Here is a 19,091-nt window from a genome sequence, read left to right as displayed (position 1 = left end):
ATTAATCAGATTGCCTTAAATCCGAAGTCAATGGTGTTTTGCTGGACGCTTCTCAATGTCCCCCTGTATGTTTTTTTTTTGTTTTCTGACTTCCAGGCTACAGGTGTCAATGGAAAGCAAATTCTGGTGGCTGTTTTCCCGGGTTTACCCACATCAGCGGAGCTGTTCATATTGCCCCATCGGGACGCAACGGGAGAAAGCAGAAGGACAGTGGGGGACTTGGAACAGGTAACCCTTGCTTTATCACCTGCCATTCGGCGCCGGGTAACAGCCGGGAGAGCTGTCAGCATTCGGGATGGGCGGGGACTGGTTCATCCTCACGCATTTCAACAGAAGGCCTCCCAGGCAAAGCTAAAAGGAGGATCATTGATTTCCATAATGCACATACAAGAAACCTCAGGTCTTCTAAGCGCTGCTAACGTAATGATTTTCTGAGGAACATGTCATTGGATTACAGAAAGGTTCATGCACCTTAAACCATCTTGATTGGCTGCTGTGGGGACGCCCGTCAACATGTATGTATGTTTGATTTCTGTTGCATTTACAGTTTCTGTTTCCTGCTTGCTATCCATATTCCCTAAAAGAATAACTGGAGTGATGTTTTGGTTGGAATTATGTTAATTGCTTGCCTTTATAAGCCAAAATGTTGCAGGTCCCAAGACACGAATATTCACATTAGCTGATTTATGATGGCAGTACCTGGTTTATGACGTGAGTAGCAGCGTGCGTCATGCCAACACCTGACCTATGATGACGCGTCCTGTGTGCAAGATGGCAATAGCTGCCGTAGGTGGTAGTATCTAGACAAGCTGAATGATATCAAAGCCCATCCACTGTGGATACCTGCTGTGTTTACCTTTGGCCTTGATGCCGAAATTGCAATCAGACATCACAATGACCCTGAGATCCCTCTTCTAAGTTGTGTACTTTGCTATGAAACCTCTAGTCGTGCAAGGTTCTGCAGTGTGTATTACATGTATACTAAATATTGGACTATATACCGGACTGCATTGGACCTGTGATTCCGCCCACTTTAATCTTCATGCCAGAATTTGATCTGTTGCCTTATAGTACAATAATATTAACATAGTATGATGCTCTCTATTTGAATTATAATGAATTGTTAAACATGTAACAATATGAATATGCAAAAACATGTGTAAACATTACTCATTAATTAAAAATAATGTAAATACAAGTGGTTGCAATAACGGTAAGACTAGGAAAAATACATACACTGATTCAATACTTAAGAAGTGTGTAGATCATTCCAAGGATTTAGGAATTAAGTGGAATTTTAGCATAGCAAGATAATGGAGATCTCTACAGAGGACTCCACAATTTACAATCGCATTTGTTCCCAAGTTGAGGTGATATTGGCTGCATATTGTATGTGGTAGAACATTGATTCACTTGCATTTCGGGTGACTCAGAAAGGTCGAACTTCAGTTGAATCAGATAAGAAGCTTGTCGGAGATTGACAGTGTGGCCTATTCGGGCATACAACTGGTTGGAGTTCCTTTTAAATTTTAGGAAGCTTTATGACATTCTGGAGGTTATGCTGGAGGCTGTTTTTAGAAATGTAGTATTGTATTGTATTGTATATCATCTTATATAGCGTCGGCCACCCGCAGGCATCAGGGCGCTTTAACAGACAAACACAAAACTATAACACCTCCTGTATCTGACTAAGAGACTGAGGCTGTAGCTGGGAAGCACCAGAGTTACCTGAAAAAGTGAGTCTTCAAGAGTTTTCTAAACTTTAAATGATTACCTTCCAGTCTCGTAATCATCGGAAGTGTATTCCACTTCTGAGCTGCCAGCACTAAAAAAGATCTACCTGTACCTCTCTTGAGCTTGTATTTGGGTACTATCAGTAAGCTCTTACCTTTGGAGCATAACTGTATCTGCGGGGTATATAATACCAAACTGTTCTTGAGGTAGCTGGGGGCTGTCCAGTAGAGACATTTATGAACAAGTGTCATGGCTTTGAACTTTATTTTCTCTTCCACCCTGAGCCAGTGTAGCGATGTTCTGGCTGAGGTAGCATGCTCCCTTCTCCTAAGATGCTTTACAAGCCTCACAGCATCATTTTGTATGACTTGGCATCTGGCTAGATCTTTAACAGAGGCCCCAATGAGCAGGGCATTACCATAGTCCAGCCTGGATAATATGATGGCCCTAGCAATAGTGGACATATTGCTTTCATTTAGGAATGGGCTGATGACCTTCAAGAGACGCAGGTAATAAGATGTGTTCTTGTGCAGATAATTAGCCTGTGCTTCTGAATTGACGGAGGAGTTGACCATCATTCCCAAGGTTTTAAACTGGTTAAAGACTTGTATAGTGGCTTCATTAATCTGGAAGGTCTCATACTCCTTCCCCAACTTAGCTAGTAAACGACTGAACCCAAACAACTTGAGTCCGGTTTTAGTATCATTGAGACACATCAGGTTTAGCTGCATCCATTCATTGATTTTGCTGGATACTTTTACATTCTTTTCACTATCCATACTATAGGAGCCCTCTAGATCTAGAATGAGTGTGCATCGTCCGCATAGTTGGAAAAAAACACACCGGTTTCCACCAGAATGTTGCACAGACTTCGCATATAGATGTTAAATAGCATTAGCGAGCGACTTGCTCCCCGAGGGACTCCAAATAGGATTGAAATCGGGTCTGACAAGTTATTTCCCCAATGCACTCTGGCTTGGCGTTCTTTAAGGAAGGACACCAGCCACTCTAATACAATTTCAGAGCATCCCACATTGTCTCTCAGTGCTTTAACCAAAAGTTGATGATCAACCGGGTCAAAGGCCACACTGAGATCCAGCAGCATCAGAATCCCTATTTTACCCTTATCCATCAATCCCAACATGTGATTTTGAAGGTCTAACATTGCCGTCTCAGCGCTATGTGAAGCCCTGAAATCAGACTGTTGTTGATGTAAGGAAGTATGTTTTTCCACATGATCCTGCAGCTGCGATGTAGCTATTCTGTCCATAATTTAAGTATAAAGTTTGAGTTGGTGATGGGGTGGAGGTTACCTGGGTCCTTAGGATCCAAGCCCACTTTTTTTAACAATGGTGTGATGGTAACCTTCGTTATCTCCTTTGGTACTATTCCCTCCTTGAAAGAGGCGTTAACTATTCTCAACAGAATGGGAGCGAATTGTTCCTTATTTTGGAGAATAATGTTGGGAGGTAATACATTTTCTGCGCAGGACGTAGGTTTCATTTGACCTAAAACTTTCATTAACTCTGCTAACTTTCATTAACTCAGTAATGATAGCAAAATTGAAAGTATCATGTCCTGCCTTATTAGGCAAACTTAAGCCTCGGAAAACGAAGCCGCATCCGAGGAAGAATAAAATGCCATCAGGATATTGTCGGCATTTTCAACTTAGACCTCTACTGGGAGCAATGAAGTGACACTCCCAAATCTAATCTGAACAAATTGTTGTTTAGCCTAATGATTTGCTCATAGCACTATGTTAGGACAGGAATTACTCTGTTTCACTTTTGCTGCTATCACAACTTTACGTCTTTTTTTTGCTACCTTATCATTCAATTTCCTTCTATGCATGCTTCCCCTTCTACCCCACACCATCGCCCAGATTTGAAACCTACATGTCGTATGATTAAGGAATATGAATGTTTAAGGTGTGTGTTTTTCTTCATTCGCTTTTTATTTGCTTTTTTCTGTTAATGCCTTCAATGATAACTATCAATTTTCTGTTTTATGTTTTATGCTGTTAATACAAAACTATTTTGAACTTTTTTACATAGACTGTGTGTCTCTTTTCTTACTTCAGGTATCCCATCTGTTTAGCCAATAGGACTAGATGTGATATTCACCAAAGCATTTATTGCACAATGTTTGGTTAACAAAGGGTAGGTTACGGATTAATATTTACCCACCCGGTTTCTCAGAATACAAACCCATGGCACAGCAACACTCTCCATTCTATGATTTATACTGCCTTATTATAAACCTCCTTTGTCTGAATTTCCTGATTCAGCGTTGTCCTGACTTTAATTATGTTTTGTATAGCGTTTGCTTTTTAGCTGCAAAAGCATTTTGCACAATGTTGCAGTCTACCTTGGATGGTGAGAACGGCGAAGTGAGATATTTAGGTTTCTCAACACTTTTCAAAATTTCAGAGTTTACTGGTAGTGTTGGCTGCTGCTTCAATTTCTACGTTAAAGAAGTTCACTTTGGCTATCCTTATCTTATCTTTGTTCTTCTTATTTGCTAGTTTCCATTTGTCTCTATTTTCGATTGACTTGTCTTGGTGCCACTTTCTTTCAAGTGCCCTTTTTTCCAGTTTAATTGTATCTAGCTCGGTGTTATACCATTTCTGGTTTTTCTTGTCTTTCCTGGCGAGCTTGGTTTTAAGTGGCGCCACCTTCCCAACTAGCTCTTGAATTTGTGTTGTGTATTTATTTAGCAGCGTCTCACAGCTATCCTGCGTCTGAAAGGATTGTAATATTTTATCTAGACAGGGGGTTGTGTTGTTTAAGAGGCATCTGCAATTCTATGTTTAGGAAGACTAAGTGATGATCACTCCAGATACAAGGTACCGTAGAAGAACTCTGACTCAAAAGATTATGGGATAGCATCCAGTCCAATTGGTTCCCTTACGGTGTTGTAGGCTCATCATTTATTACTTTGAAGTCTACGTTTTTTACAATAGCTTCTTTATCTTTCTTGTTCCCATGCCAGTAATTGAAATCACCATCCACCAATGTGGACATGTTGGTAGATCTTAAATTAGCTAGTTGCGAACAAAGATCATTAGTGAAGTCTGAGACCAGAGACGGCGGTCTATACAGAACTATTAAATTAAGGCAATTGTTAGGGGTAAATACAAGCTTCATCTGAATGGATTCACACCCATTACAGTTAAAGCTAACCTTAAACAATTTCAACTTCTCTCTAGCTGTGATTGACGTTGTAAATTATATAACCCTCAGGAACAGCTATTGCACAAGTGGGTCCTATAGGGTCCTTTAACCATGTTTCAGTCACACATAATATATCGAATTGTTTTTCCTGAATGAGCTTATTTATATTAATAGCATGTTTGACCATAGATTGGGTGTTTAGCAAACCCACTTTCAGCCTCAGAAGGGACTCAGTGGGCCTTACATGCATCACCTCCTCTCCCTTGCTAATTCCTTGATCACAGTTGTCAACTGTCATCCTAACCTAATGAAGATGTGCTGGATGTAGTGGATGAAAGAAGGTGGGCAGAGCAGAGCACTCCCAGAGCAAACCGGATTTAACTGGCCCTCTACGCGCAAGCGCTTATGCGCCTGACGTGTAGTTAATATGCTCGCGAACTACAAACTACTTGGGAAATGTTGTTCACGGCGTCTTTAGCTGTCTAGCAACTTCACAGTCACGGGGAGAGACTGAGCGTTGCTTTTACTAAACTAGTTTCTGTGCAGTTATTTAACTGATGGATGTAGCAGGCCCTTGCCTTCAACACAACAGCACTTAAACAGTTCCAATACCCCCAAAATTTAAAAATATTAAAATCAATTTAAAATCAATTTAAAAAGTAACAACATATTTCTAATCTAATAAAAACATAAGAACTGGGAGCTTCTCAAGACCTAGCTAACAAAGGAACCAGGCGAGGTAATAGCAACTCGTCCTTTATGTCCAGAGTTAACTGGCCCCTACGCACCGGCGCTTACGCACCTGACGTGTAGTTAGTATGCTCGCGAACTACAAACTACTTGGGAAATGTAGTTTGCGGTGTCCTTAGCTGCCTAGCAACCTCACAGTCACAGGGAGAGACTGAGCGCTGCTTTTACTAAACTAGTTTCTCTGCGGTTATTTAACTGATGGATGTAGCAGGCCCTTGCCTTCAATACAACAGCACTTGAACAGTTCCAATACCCCCACATTTTTTAAATATTCAAATCGATTTAAAATCAATTTAAAAAGTAACGACATATTTCTAATCTAATAAAACAAAAGAATTGGGTGCTTCTCGAGACCTAGCTAACAAAGGAAGCAGGCAAGGTAGTAGCACCTCGCTTTTATATCCGGAGTTAACCGGCCCCTATGTGCCGGCGCTTACGTGCCTGACGTGTAGTTAAGTAGGCTCGCGAACTACAAACTACTTGGCAAATGTAGTTTGCGGCGTCCTTAGCTGCCTAGCAATCTCACAGTCATGGGGAGAGACTGAGCGTTGCTTTTACTAAACTAATTTCTCTGCGGTTATTTAACTTATGGATGTAGCAGGCCCTTGCCTTCAATACAACAGCACTTGAACAGTTCCAATACCCTCAAATTTTTTAAATATTCAAATCGATTTAAAATCAATTTAAAAAGTAACGACATATTTCTAATCTAATAAAACAAAAGAACTGGGAGCTTCTCGAGACCTAGCTAACAAAGGAACCAGGCAAGGTAATAGCACCTCGCTTTCATATCCAGAGTTAACCGGCCCCTATGTGCCGGCGGTTACGCGCCTGACGTGTAGTTAAGTATGCTCGCGAACTACAAACTACTTAGGAAATGTAGTTCGCAGCGTCCTTAGCTGCCTAGCAACCTCACACTCATGGGGAGAGACTGAGCGTTGCTTTTACTAAACTAGTTTCTCTGCAGTTATTTAACTGATGGGTTTAGCAGACCCTTGCCTTCAATACAACAGCAGTTAAACAGTTCTAATACCCCCAAAATTAAAAAATATTAAAATGAATTTAAAATCAATTTAAAAAGTAACAACATATTTCTAATCTAATAAAACAAAAGAACTGGGAGCTTCTTGAGACCTAGCTAACAAAGGAACCAGGCGAGGTAATAGCAACTCGCTTTTATATCCAGAGTTAACTGGCCCCTACATGCCGGCGCTTACGCGCCTGACATGTAGTTAAGTATGCTCGCCAACTACAAACTACTTGGGAAATGTAGATTGCGGCTTCCTTAGCTGCCTAGAAACCTCACAGTCAAAGGGAGAGACTGAGCGTTGCTTTTACTAAACTAGTTTCTCTGCGGTTATTTAACTGATGGATGTAGCAGGCCCTTGCCTTCAAAACAACAGCACTTAAACAGTTCCAATACCCCCAAAATTATAAAAATATTAAAATCAATGTAAAATGAATTTAAAAAGTAACAACATATTTCTAATCTAATAAAACAAAAGAACTGGGAGCTTCTTGAGACCTAGCTAACAAAGGGAAGTGCTGCTCTCGGTCATGGATGAGATTCGCAAGACAATAGAATGACACAGGGTCAATGTATTAATCATATTTGATCTATGACTTCTGCAAAGTTATACATTCTGTGGTATTCTGAGTAATGAAAGAGAGGGGTATGGCAAGTATAGAATTGTGCTGGTTCTGATCTTTCCTATGAGACCAAACGTGATGTGCTGTATTATCCTCTTAGTTCTCTAGTCCCAAAGGACTCTTTGCTACCCCCTAAAAATGTTTCAAATATATAACCATCATTTCGCAGCTTTTACTCACTCATTCAGCCTACCACTCTTTCCCCAAGTCAGTGACACAAAAATCCTTTTTTCTATGTAGCCAAATAGGATTTATGTGGCAAACAGCTTGCAAATATTGTTATCAGTCATCAATGAGTGGCTGAGCAGCCACTAGCCAAACCCAGCAATTAAAACAAAGATTCTGAAGGTTTTTTTTTTCTGCAGGGCCTTAGGACCCAAATTGTAACATGTTTTTGGCTACCGTCCTGCACCGGCGACTGGATGGGAAAACATCTTGTTTTTAGTGTGAATATTTACTGTCAATGGATCGTCAGAAGAGCATAATATCCATTGCTTCTGTTTCCTTTGCGTATCTGTCATGCCTGCGCCATGGGCGCATCCATTTACGCTCAATTTGGACTATATGTTTATCATTTAGTTACAACAGACTCTTGGATCCATCTATATTTACTTTGGGAACTTTATTTCCCATTTGCAAGACTTTGGTGCTTTATTATTATTTCCAACAAACTACGCATACCATAATGCACCTGGCTACAAGCATCGATTCCTGGCTGTTCCTATTGGTTATCAAAGGAACTACACCCCCCAGAAGCCCTAGGGACTTGCCCTGCTTCCACCAGCCCAGGAACAGAAAGGGAGGTGGCCGATTGCCTGCAGGTGTGCTTCGCCAGGTGCAACCTATTAGCCTGCCCCTGTGCTGGGCTAGGCAGTATAAAGGCTGCTGCCTGCAGTGGCTCAGCCTCTTGCATCTGAGAGTCCTTCCTCCACCTTTTGCATCTTCCTACGGATCTTGTATGCTGCTTACCTTCACTCCTGCTTGGACCCTGCCTTGTTGCTTGCTCCACCCTGCTGCCTCCAGCCATAGCCTTCCAGGCTCCCTGCCTCACAGCCCTGCTCCTCTGGGCTCTCCACACTGCAGCTGATCACGCTCTGCTGCCTTCCAGCCTCCGCCCTTGCCCTGCCGGGCTCTCTACATTGCAGCCGATCACGCTCTGCTGCCTTCCAGCCTCCGCCCTTGCCCTGCCGGGCTCTCCACATTGCAGCTGATCACGCTATGCTGCCTTCCAGCCTCCGCCCTTGCCCTGCCGGGCTCTCCACATTGCAGCCGATCACGCTCTGCTGCCTTCCAGCCTCCGCCCTTGCCCTGCCGGGCTCTCCACATTGCAGCCGATCACGCTCTGCTGCCTTCCAGCCTCCGCCCTTGCCCTGCCGGGCTCTCCACACTGCAGCCGATCACGCTCTGCTGCCTTCCAGCCTCCGCCCTTGCCCTGCCGGGCTCTACACATTGCAGCCGATCACGCTCTGCTGCCTTCCAGCCTCCTCCCTTGCCCTGCGGGCTCTCTACTTTGCAGCTGATCACGCTCTGCTGCTTTCCAGCCTCAGCTCTTGTCTTCTGAGCTCCCTGCTCTGCAGCCTGCCTCACTCCGGCTGCCTTAGCCCTTGTCCTCTGGGCTCCCTGCCCTGCAGCCTGCCTCACTCTGGCTGCCTTCAGCCCTTGTCTTCTGGGCTCCCTGCTCTGCAGCCTGCCTCACTCCGGCTGCCTTAGCCCTTGTCCTCTGGGCTCCCTGCTCTGCAGCCTACCTCACTCTGGCTACCTACAGCCCTTGTCCTCTGGGCCTTCCTACTTTGCAGCTTATCACGCTCCGCTGCCTACTACCTACCTTTTCCGCTGGGTTCTCGGCCTAGCAGCCCTCTACAGTCCTCTGCTACCTTCTACGTTCAGCGGCCCTGTCCCTCAGGGTTCACTCCTTACTGCCCGGTCCTTTTTGGGATCATTGCCGTGCAGTCTGCTTAACTCTGCTGCCCTAAGCCCTTTTCCTCTGGGCTTTCTACCTTACAGTCCCACTCCTGTGGGCTTACTCATTGCTTTCCTGCTCCTCAGAGCTCTCAACCTTGTTCCTTACTGTCCTCTGCTATCCTATCCTGTTACACGACTTTCCTTTCATTTCCTTCAGCTAGTTTGCTATCACCTCCTTTCCTGAATTTGTCTGTAGTATCTTCTCTTGTACTGTTCGTAGACCCTTTTGTACAGAGCTTGTCTGTTGGTTCCCATCAGTCAACCTCTGCCCCTTCCCTTGTCCTGTTTCTACATTACAGACACCCAGAGCTGCTGTTCCAAGTCATGAGCAAACAGCGTGGGCCTCTGTTATAGCAAACTGTGCAGAAGGCTAGAGTATTTCCAAGGTTCGTGGAATACTCTTTCCCTATATCTGCATACACCCCAAGAGGGTATTCATTCTGTATCTTTTCCCTTGCTACTCTTGCTTACTCTTCGTTCTCTTTCCATTCCGCTGTGTGTGATCTTATCTGTCCACTTTATTTGGCACAACCACCCAAACCCTTTCTGGGTGTCCTGTGCCACTCTTAATAGAGTGCCACTCCTGACAGTATCCTGCAGAAAAATATCCCATTTTTATCTGCCACTTAGCAGATCTCAGGTGTCACATCCACCATAAACTCAAGGTTAAATTACTGCAACTCTTAACAATTTGGAAGTGCAGGCTCAATAAAAGACTTGAGATGATTTAAAAAGCTGCTTCTCGCCTTGTAACAGCGCAGGAGTGAGCATGCTACTTCTTTTCGATCACCAGCTACACTGGCTTCAGGTTCAGCAGCACATCTTTTTAATGAATGATCAGCATTGCTCTGAGGACCTTCTATGGTCCGTGCATACGTTTCATCAGGATACGCTATGAAACTATCACTCCCCCCCGCCTCACATTCTATGGTCCCTTTCCACCCTGATTTCGTATGTACCTTCCTTTGGGGGGTTCCAAGAGTCAGCTCTCCATTCACCCTCATGCCTTCACATCTTGCTACCATTCTCTTAAGATCTCTCTTTAACCAGAGATCTTCCAGGAAAGGGATTAATGTATGACTGTTCCTGGCCTATATCTCCCCATCAAAACCCTTTAGTTGTTAGAGCTATGAAGTCTCCAGGTGAATAAGTGTGGCATGCAATAAAAAACAATAACACACACACACAGAGACACACACATGGACGTGTGCATGAACACAACTATAGATGTTTGTAGCACTCATCGGTTCTTCAAGGAACCCAACTTCCAGCTTATCATGCAACCGCATGACATGAAGGGAAACAAACACCTGATTTTCTTGCTACAAAGGTAACTCTGTGCTGAAACTTCCTCTGCAGTTTTATGTCAAATGCCCATGACATGTAAGCAGCCCCTTAAGATCGAAAAGGATTCATACCCTAAAAGGCGTTTAAGTATTGCCATCCAATTACAGTGACATTTCCAACCCTGATATGTTGAATAGTTGCCTTCTCCCTTTTCAAATGAGTCTCACCTTCAAACAGAGCACTCTTTAACTAGCAGTAAAGTTTGGGAAAGGTAAATTACTGTAGTATTGGCTTTCTTCTGACTGATATCCCATGTCCAAATTGGCATATGGGAAAGATGTCTGCCTGCAATTCATGATGGGAACACATTTGTCAAATGTTGGCCCTTCTTGTCCTAAATACAAAGTCATTGACATATGTCTTTCAAGTATTATAAACCTGTGTTCCAAAGATTAAGTCAGGTTTCCTTGTACGTTGGATCCAAAAGATACATTCTATAATTGAAGAGCCAAATGAAGCTTTCTTCTTTCACAAGTTCTCTTAATTCTCATTAATGCTTTATGTCCATGCGCAGTAGAGCCTGTGGCTATGCTCCCTTTGCTAAGTGTATACCAGATGACAATATCCCTGTTTCAGTGAATATTATATCAGTGCCTTCTGGACATGGCCTTACTTGCTTTGTTCACTGTGGCAAGTCATGCAGTGGGGGGTGTTGCTTTGTGCACTGTACCTAGGGCATGACCTTTGACCATACACAGGGCACAGTTTTCGCTGGGCACGGACATAAAAGAAAGCAGTACAAAGGGCCAATTTAAGATGAAGCTGTTAAGCTATGGTCTTTCATATACAAGGGTCCATTATACGTGTATATTACAAGTGATCATAATGGAGCAGGGCACATCATTTGATTTACATGGGCTTAATATGACATGCCCTCACTAGAAGTCCATGCATAAAACGCTCATATCTTACATACAAGGGCACACTTCTTCTGTCTGTTTTAATAGTCCTTTAGGGCATTACACATCACAATGTAATACTGTAAACTAGTGATGCACAATGGATTCACACGGACAACAGGCTCTTGAAAATAACACTTGTGAATTGTTTGGGGTGTGTTTTGTCTTTGCTCTCAGACACAATGAAAACTCAAATGAATGTGCTAATGCTTTTTCTAAGTTGTTGGTTTGTTCATCCCCTACAGGAACTGTTGCTATTTGTATTTCATTTGTGATGTCATGTTATGCAATGTAAAGTTGATTTATACTGCACTTCGCTGCCATTTCTATGGACTCCAATTGCCCTTGGGGCTCTCTAAGGTAAAGGTGGGGTGGGTTAGAGTGGATGAGAGGTATTAGACGGGTGTTGTGCTCAGCTGTGGATGCAAGTCGAACCAGAAGTAACTGGTGTCGGTGTGTGTGTCCTTTATGGGTGTGTTTTGTTTTGTACACTACATGATTATTGTTTCTGGATGGGCGGCATCCAGTGATTGTGTTGTTGGGTGTTGAAGGTTATTGGGGTTTGCAAGTTGGATTGAGAGTGATGTGTGGGTTGGGGATTAGCAGGCTTATTTGCTATCCATCTGCATGTGTGTGTGGTAAGTGTGTGTTGAGGGAGGGTGGTAGAGAAAAGGAAATGGTTAGTAGGTTTTTGAATGGTCTTTGGGTATTGTGCGGCTATGTTTTCTTTTCTTTCTTATAGGGCATTCACCTTTGCATTGGTTTGCAGTTAGATTTATGGTACAAGACTAAAAAGAAGGAAGGGATGGTTAGTACCATAGAGATTACTGTCAACTGTCACTGGAGTGGGCATTATCTGGAGGGGCTGGTTATAGGCTAGAGGTTATTGGGTTTTCTGGCTTCTCTTGATCCATTAGACAAACATTTGTGTGGATTTCTTGAATCATCAATCCGAGAGGTGAGAAACATTCGGTTCTCGGAGTACTTCTGTTTCATTCACTCAGTGCTAGAAATTCAATGTCTTTGTGGATGTGGCTTTGGCATTTTACAGGGTCGAAGTGGCTTCCCTGCAAGGATGATCATTGTGTAGTTGTGTATCTGTTTTTATTTTATCACAACGAGTTAAGTGACCACTTTTTTTAACCATTTCCAGAAGATTAGGTGTTTGTCTGTCTTCCTGATGTCCTTCAGGATTTAGTTCCAAATGTTGGCCATGAGAATGTAGAAGGCAGTTCCTCTGAGTTTAGTTTTCTTGTAATGTCTTGTTTCCATTCGGAGGTCAGTGCTAGATCTTACGGTTCTTCAAGGTTTGTATCAGGTGGGAAGTCTGCTCCTTGTGTGTGTAGTGATCTATGGGCAATACAGAGGGCAGTGGAATTGATTTTATTTTCTTGAATGCTACCCATTGTAGACCTCATAGGGCAGGGGTGATGTTGGTGTGATGCTATCTCTTCTATTTAATCTTAGTAGTATTGTCTCCACTGTGTTTTGGATGTGTTGTAGTTTTTCAGTGAGGTGCTCCAGCATTCAAAGCTAGATACTATTTGCATAGTCTATTCTAGATAACAACAAGGAAATCATAATGAGGGTTTGATGTGAGAAGTTGAGGTAAGGGAGGTTCCTTATTAGTCGAAAATGGTAGAACATTCTTTTTGGTAACTAATGGATAGACTTGTGGTTCCAGGGTGAGACCACTGTCCATGAGTATTCCTAGGTTTTCTATCTCTGTTGCGGATTCCGTTGAGTTCCCATATTCGGGAGGCAGGTGACAGATGCCTGTGTTAGGTTCTCGTCTTATGTGGTTTTCATCATTTTCATTTTGGTTGGGTTTAGTTTAAGGTTGTTGTTTGCCATCCAGATGTTTATATCATTGAGGCATTTATTGAGGACATTGCTAGGGTTGTTGTTAGTAGTCATCTTGAAAATGTGCTTGGGTTTATCTGCATAGTTATAGGATATATGTCCATGAGTTTGAATGAGCTTCATTAGGTGTGCCATGCAAAGAATGAAGAGAAATGGGGAAAGGCTTTATCCTTTCAGTATGCATCAGGAGATGTTTGTTGTGTTTGATGTGAACGGTGGTAGGTAGGTTATTTCAGTTTTATCGATGAGGAAATATTTTTATCATTGTAGTGCAGAGGTTTGAATGCTGGATTCTTCCAGTCTTCTTATTAATGTTGTGTGCTTTCTAATATCAAAGCCAGCTGATATGTCCAGTAGCATGAGAGCATAATTGGTGTTGTTGTCAGCGTTCATCTTTAGGTAATTCCATATGGAGAGTAGTGCTAATTTTGTTCCTCTCATGGGTCTGAAACCAACCTGGTATTGGTCACATCCTTGAGCAGTTCTTTGTACACTTGATTCTCCAAAATGTTTACCCGGTATTGTCTGTATTTGGTAGGGTCATCTGTTGTTCCTGTTTATTTTTTAAGAGTCATTTAATATAGGCTAATCTGTAGGATTTTGGTACTATTAAAGTGTTCAGAGATAGGTTCATTAGTAGTCGGGTGGGGTTGGTGTTTTATGGGTGAGTAGCTATTTCTAAATATAAGGTCAGCATGGCTTGCTGGGGAATTCAGCCATTTTGGTTTCTTTTAGTAGGTTGCTGAAGGCTTCCTCGCGTATTGGTTCAAATTGGTTGAATGTTGCACTGGTTACTGTTGTTCTGGCTTCTCGAATGGTATTTGTGGTCCTACTGGATATGTAAATAGCCTTTTGGATTAAGTGTATTTTTTCTCCAACTTGGTCTGCGATTTCTGTCACATAACATTTGCAAGAGTACAGTGTTGTTGCTGATTGAGGTTGTTCTTTATTTCCTTTTTAATTCTGTACATTTTCTTTTATGGATTTGTTGACAATTGGATTTTTGAAGCATAAAACAATTTCTTGGCTTTTTAAAACTACACATTTCTATAGCTGAATTTGTCTTTGGTAGTTAATTTTGTCCCATTGATTGAAGTTGTTCCTCCATTTCTTTCCTATTTTACGGTTTGTTGTCTTAAATCCTCTCAGAACCATCTGGTTTCTACTTGATTCAGTGTGGGTTTGAACATTTTTAAGAGTGCCAATTGGTCTAACGCATCTGTGATCCAGGTGTGTAGGTTCTTTTCAACAGTGTCTGTCATAATTTCATTTAATTGGGAGATTTTGGGTTTCATAGATTCTAGTAGTGTTTTAATCTTTCTAGATCTAGCCTTTTCCAGTTTCTTTTGTTTGTAGTCAGTTGGTTTATGTATGTGGGTATTGTGTGTGTTGAGGAGGCCTTGGACATGGACAAGTTATGCTGCCTTGCTAGCCGTATCTAGCAAAATTTCAGTTTTTTGAACGATTTACATTGCAATAATACATTTATGGATGAATGAGCATGACGGGTGTAGTAAGTAATTGTAACCAAAGTGTATATACTAAATCACAAATGTTTTTCTAACATAATGTTAAATATAATGTGCCTTAAAGTCAGGTTTTCTTACTGAATGTCAAAAATGTGTTTTTCTTAAAGAAAATGTTACACATGAAGGATATCAAGGATTTTGCAGAGAGCACACCTATGTTAGAACAGTAATGGACATACTTATAAAATGCCAGCCACCCAATCTAACAAGTAAAGTGAAGATTTGTCAGTAATTGGGGAGGGGAGGAATCCGTTCCTTAGAGAATGGCAGTACATTTTCAGATAGTAGAGCAGGTCATTAGTCTGGGAAATAGGACTGAGATTTTGTGAAGCAAGTTACATGTTTTAGCAATATTTTAAGTTTGTTTTCATCTATATCAAAAACAAGAGGTACATTTACAAAATCAAATCAACATAGTATTCTTGAAAACAAACATAAACATTGGAAAAAAAATCCCCTTCAAATTCCAGAACATTTCCTGAATGAATATATCTGAGAATGATCACACGGAATTGTAACATTGTCACAAAGAAAATAACCAGCTCAGGTTGCTGTTGCTCAACCATCTACATGCATGTTGAAATGCCATATAATTACAGAACAAACTGAAAGATTTAAGAAAAGAAATGAAAGGAACCCATGATGGAACATTTTGGAATATGAAAACTAAAGACAGACGGTGCATGCTGTACTTAAACTTGCATTAAGAAGCACCAGAGCACTTTGCAAAAAGTATATGCACGAATATCTCAACCATGAGTAACAGTGCATAATTTCTATTACAGGAAACACTATTCCAAAAACAACAGATATGCATCCTCAAAATGGTACTGTTGCCCAACAACCTTGCATAACTCTTTCAGTGGCAATGAATCCACACACCACAGATCCAAGAGGTTCTCTCTGGACATGGATGCATCAATGCAATAGACACAAAGCAGTTAGAAACAGACTGCCACACAGTATCAGGGTAGCAGGGCGTTCAGATCGATATCTAAAATCAGCTCTGGCGGACACATTTTAGGAGGCCACCCTAGTGATGGAGAACAGGGAGAACCCAATAAAGGTAGTGTGGAGAGCAGTCAAGGCATAGTCTCAGGAGAGTGTGGGCGTGGTCAGGTGCCTCTCAAAGATTTCACACACAGTAACACAGATTAATTTTTCTTAGACAGTAAGTTATAAAAAATACAGTTATTTCTTTAGGCCTTCAGAAAACACTGAAAATGGAGCTAGCATGTATTAATATCACAAAATACTGTATAAAACAAATATATTCATTTGTCGCTAGGTTCACTAACAATATATCATTAAATAACTAACCAGGTGAAAAAGGAAAGTAATGCAGATGTAGTCACACATTCAATTCCATAAATGCTGGAAATCCAGCCCTAAAATGTATGGGATCAAGTGCACAGAAGTCACAGGTTCCAACACATGGTTTCTCACAGGTACAGGTTCTCTAAAAGGATGCAAGATATTTACCAGAAGACATGTAAGATCTCTGTTCTCTTTCAGACCTCAGGCTAACTCAGGGGCAAGATACTCATTTCAGGTTTGACGGCCAAAGGTAAGTAAGAAGTAGATAGGAGAAAATGGATTTGGACTCACTGTTATCCTATGGAGGGTAGGGGGAAGAGGCACAGTTATGCTTACTGTTAGGACAGATTTCTCATTTGGCAACTTTTCCTTCATAGTTCTATATATCCCCACAGTTCTTGCTTGTGTTTTTTAATCTGCCCTGTGTTTTTACAGGGAAGTGAAGCATTCAGCTTCACTCCGCTGACCTTTTTCTAATTTTTGTAATCGGGAAACTGATCAGTCCTTCATGCTATCAGTACTGGGAAACTATGTTTCTCTTTGTCTTTTTGCTTTTTATCTTTTTGGTAAATGTTTGACATTGCACACATCATTTTACACTGTGGTGCAAAGGGGATAATTGTATATCACCCAATACCTTTACACTCAGGGATTTTGGATATTTTGATATGTCTAAAAATACAAGCTAGTGCAGCAATTATATTTTTACCATTGTGTTATTTCAAGCGTGCACATTCATATTTATTGCATAAGGCTATTGAACATGGCTTGTGCCCTAAAATGGCAATACCACGAGATATTTGCTTGATCTTTGGCCAAATAGTTGTTTGAAATTTGTCCTGCCTTCACAGGTCAGGAAATCCCATACACATGTATGCAATTGCCCGATAAAGCCCCAGTTTACGCCAGTTAGTGTTGCCTTTGTGTGTGGATGTGACTCAGGAAAGGAGTGGGACTTTCTGTTCCCACTACACATCCATGGTGCCTAAAAAGTTTGAGGGTGGGGCATGAGTGAAACCCACATTTGTCCTGATTGAACCACTGCTGTGTCGAAACAGGCAGATGAATACATCATTCATTGTGTCTGCCCCCACCTTCATATTGCAAAAACAGGATAAATATGTAATTTATGGCATCAGCTTCTCCCCTACCGCTATACTGCAAGTACGAGAATTGCTATTCACTAGGACCTAGTTTATCTGGTCGAAACTTACAACTCGACCATGAAGAAATCCATTAACAAGATTGTGCCGCTAAAGCTTTGCAAGCCAAACCCATTTCCCATCTAAATAAGTGGTTCACTACTGACCTTAAATTGCTCCGCAATGAAAAAAGATCAGTGGAATCCACCTTGAGAAGGTCTCCCTCCTCCCTGAATAAAGAGAACTTTGTCACTGCAGCCTCCTCCTACAAAACAGCCATTCTTAGAACTAAAAGAGAAATATACAATGAGAGAATACAGAATGCCAAATCGAGCACAAAGGAACTGTTCACTGTTCTAAGAGAATTAGAATCCCCAGCTCCCACCCACTGAATCATGCCTGAAAGATGCTACCTGGTGTACGAATATCCAGAAAGCCCTCTCTGATAAAATAACACTTCCTCAAACCAAAATTGAAACAAAAAAAACAGTCTATCACCTAACTCCATCAACAGCGATTCCAACGTATCCCAACATCCAATTTGCCTACCGTTCCACTTCTCCCCTGTCACCACTGAAGATGTGGAAAACATAATACGATTAATTAAACACTCAACTTGCCAGGGAGTCCTATGTCCAGCATCAGTCATCATGGAGGGAGCAAAACAACTAGCCCTGTTCATAACTTCTCTGATTAATGCGTCCTTCAAAAACTGCTCAGTACCAGATAACCTCAAAGAAGCATGGCTCATGCCGTGTCATGATCTCTGCTTCCAAAAGGTCAGGGTTTTCCCAACTCCCTTGGAAGCAGATCCATAACCCAGGTTCCGAGTGCCAACCAGTCCCAATTGGGACCTTTTGGACCCAGTCCTGGCGCCAGTGGCACCAGGCTCATAAATATGCCCAGTCCCAGCGCTGGAAGCGCCGGGCTCATAATGCTTGGGTGGACTTACCTGCAGCAGACCATGCTGCTTACTTGCCTGCCAGTTGAGCCTCTGATCCTCTTCTGTTTGGAACTACTTTTCCTGTTGGGTGGGGCAGGAGCCACTCCCTAGATTCAGAACACTGGAACTCTTCTGGAAAGCAGGAACTCTTTTCTTACCTAGGCGTGGCTGTGGAAGGAGACACCTAAGCACTACAGGAGGCTATTTAAACCACACCCGATGGATGAATCTTGCTTTGCGTTATTCTGCATCCTCTGCAGCAGAACGCTCATCGTGTCTTCTGCATCTGATCCTGGGCCTAAGGAAAAAGGCTTACCATCCTGAATCCAGTCTTCATCAACACCTATAAAGACAAGAAAGAACAGGTTAGCATTACGGTCTTCAGTGACAGCTGTTCACTTACCTGGTCCATCGGCTGTCACCAACGCCTCGCGCTGCATTCCGGCATCTGAAAGACAAAGGCTTACCTACTCTTCGTGCGCTCCGGAGGTCTTCACACTGCATTCCGGCATCTGAAAGACAAAAGCTTACCAACTCTTCGCACGCTCCGGAGGCCTTCGGCGCTGCACCCCGCATCTGAAAGAAAAAACAAGGTGCGTTTAAAGACATTGGGGAACTTTAATACTCACGTGCCATTACTCCTTTCCACATCTAACCCAGTGGGTATTCCGGCACCCTGCAGCCGCTCCGAACTTGTACCTGCAAAATAAAAAGACAGTTAGAGTGCATCGTGAAGCAGGCAACAAGCGCTTACTTACGTGCTTCCAGGCGCTTCTATTCAT

At 42.2% G+C, this 19,091-nt stretch overlaps 1 protein-coding gene across 5 annotated transcripts in view; it reads left to right on the top strand.

Annotated features, from left to right (window-relative positions):
* LOC138473193 (VPS10 domain-containing receptor SorCS1-like) overlaps nt 1-19,091 on the top strand; it is a 3,088,785-nt gene that overhangs the window by 2,838,021 nt on the left and 231,673 nt on the right. For all 5 annotated transcript variants that reach the window (XM_069611754.1, XM_069611755.1, XM_069611758.1 and 2 more), the window contains exon 23: nt 97-228. In XM_069611754.1, coding sequence (XP_069467855.1) covers nt 97-228 — 132 coding nt within the window. The remainder of the gene's footprint in view (nt 1-96; nt 229-19,091) is intronic.

The sequence above is a fragment of the Ambystoma mexicanum genome, chromosome 8 (genome assembly GCF_040938575.1).
Source record: "Ambystoma mexicanum isolate Mex_15411 chromosome 8, UKY_AmexF1_1, whole genome shotgun sequence".
In the NCBI taxonomy this organism is placed as follows: Eukaryota; Metazoa; Chordata; class Amphibia; order Caudata; family Ambystomatidae; genus Ambystoma; species Ambystoma mexicanum.
Note: the sequence above shows the minus strand (reverse complement) of the source record. Positions and strands in the feature narration are given on the sequence as shown.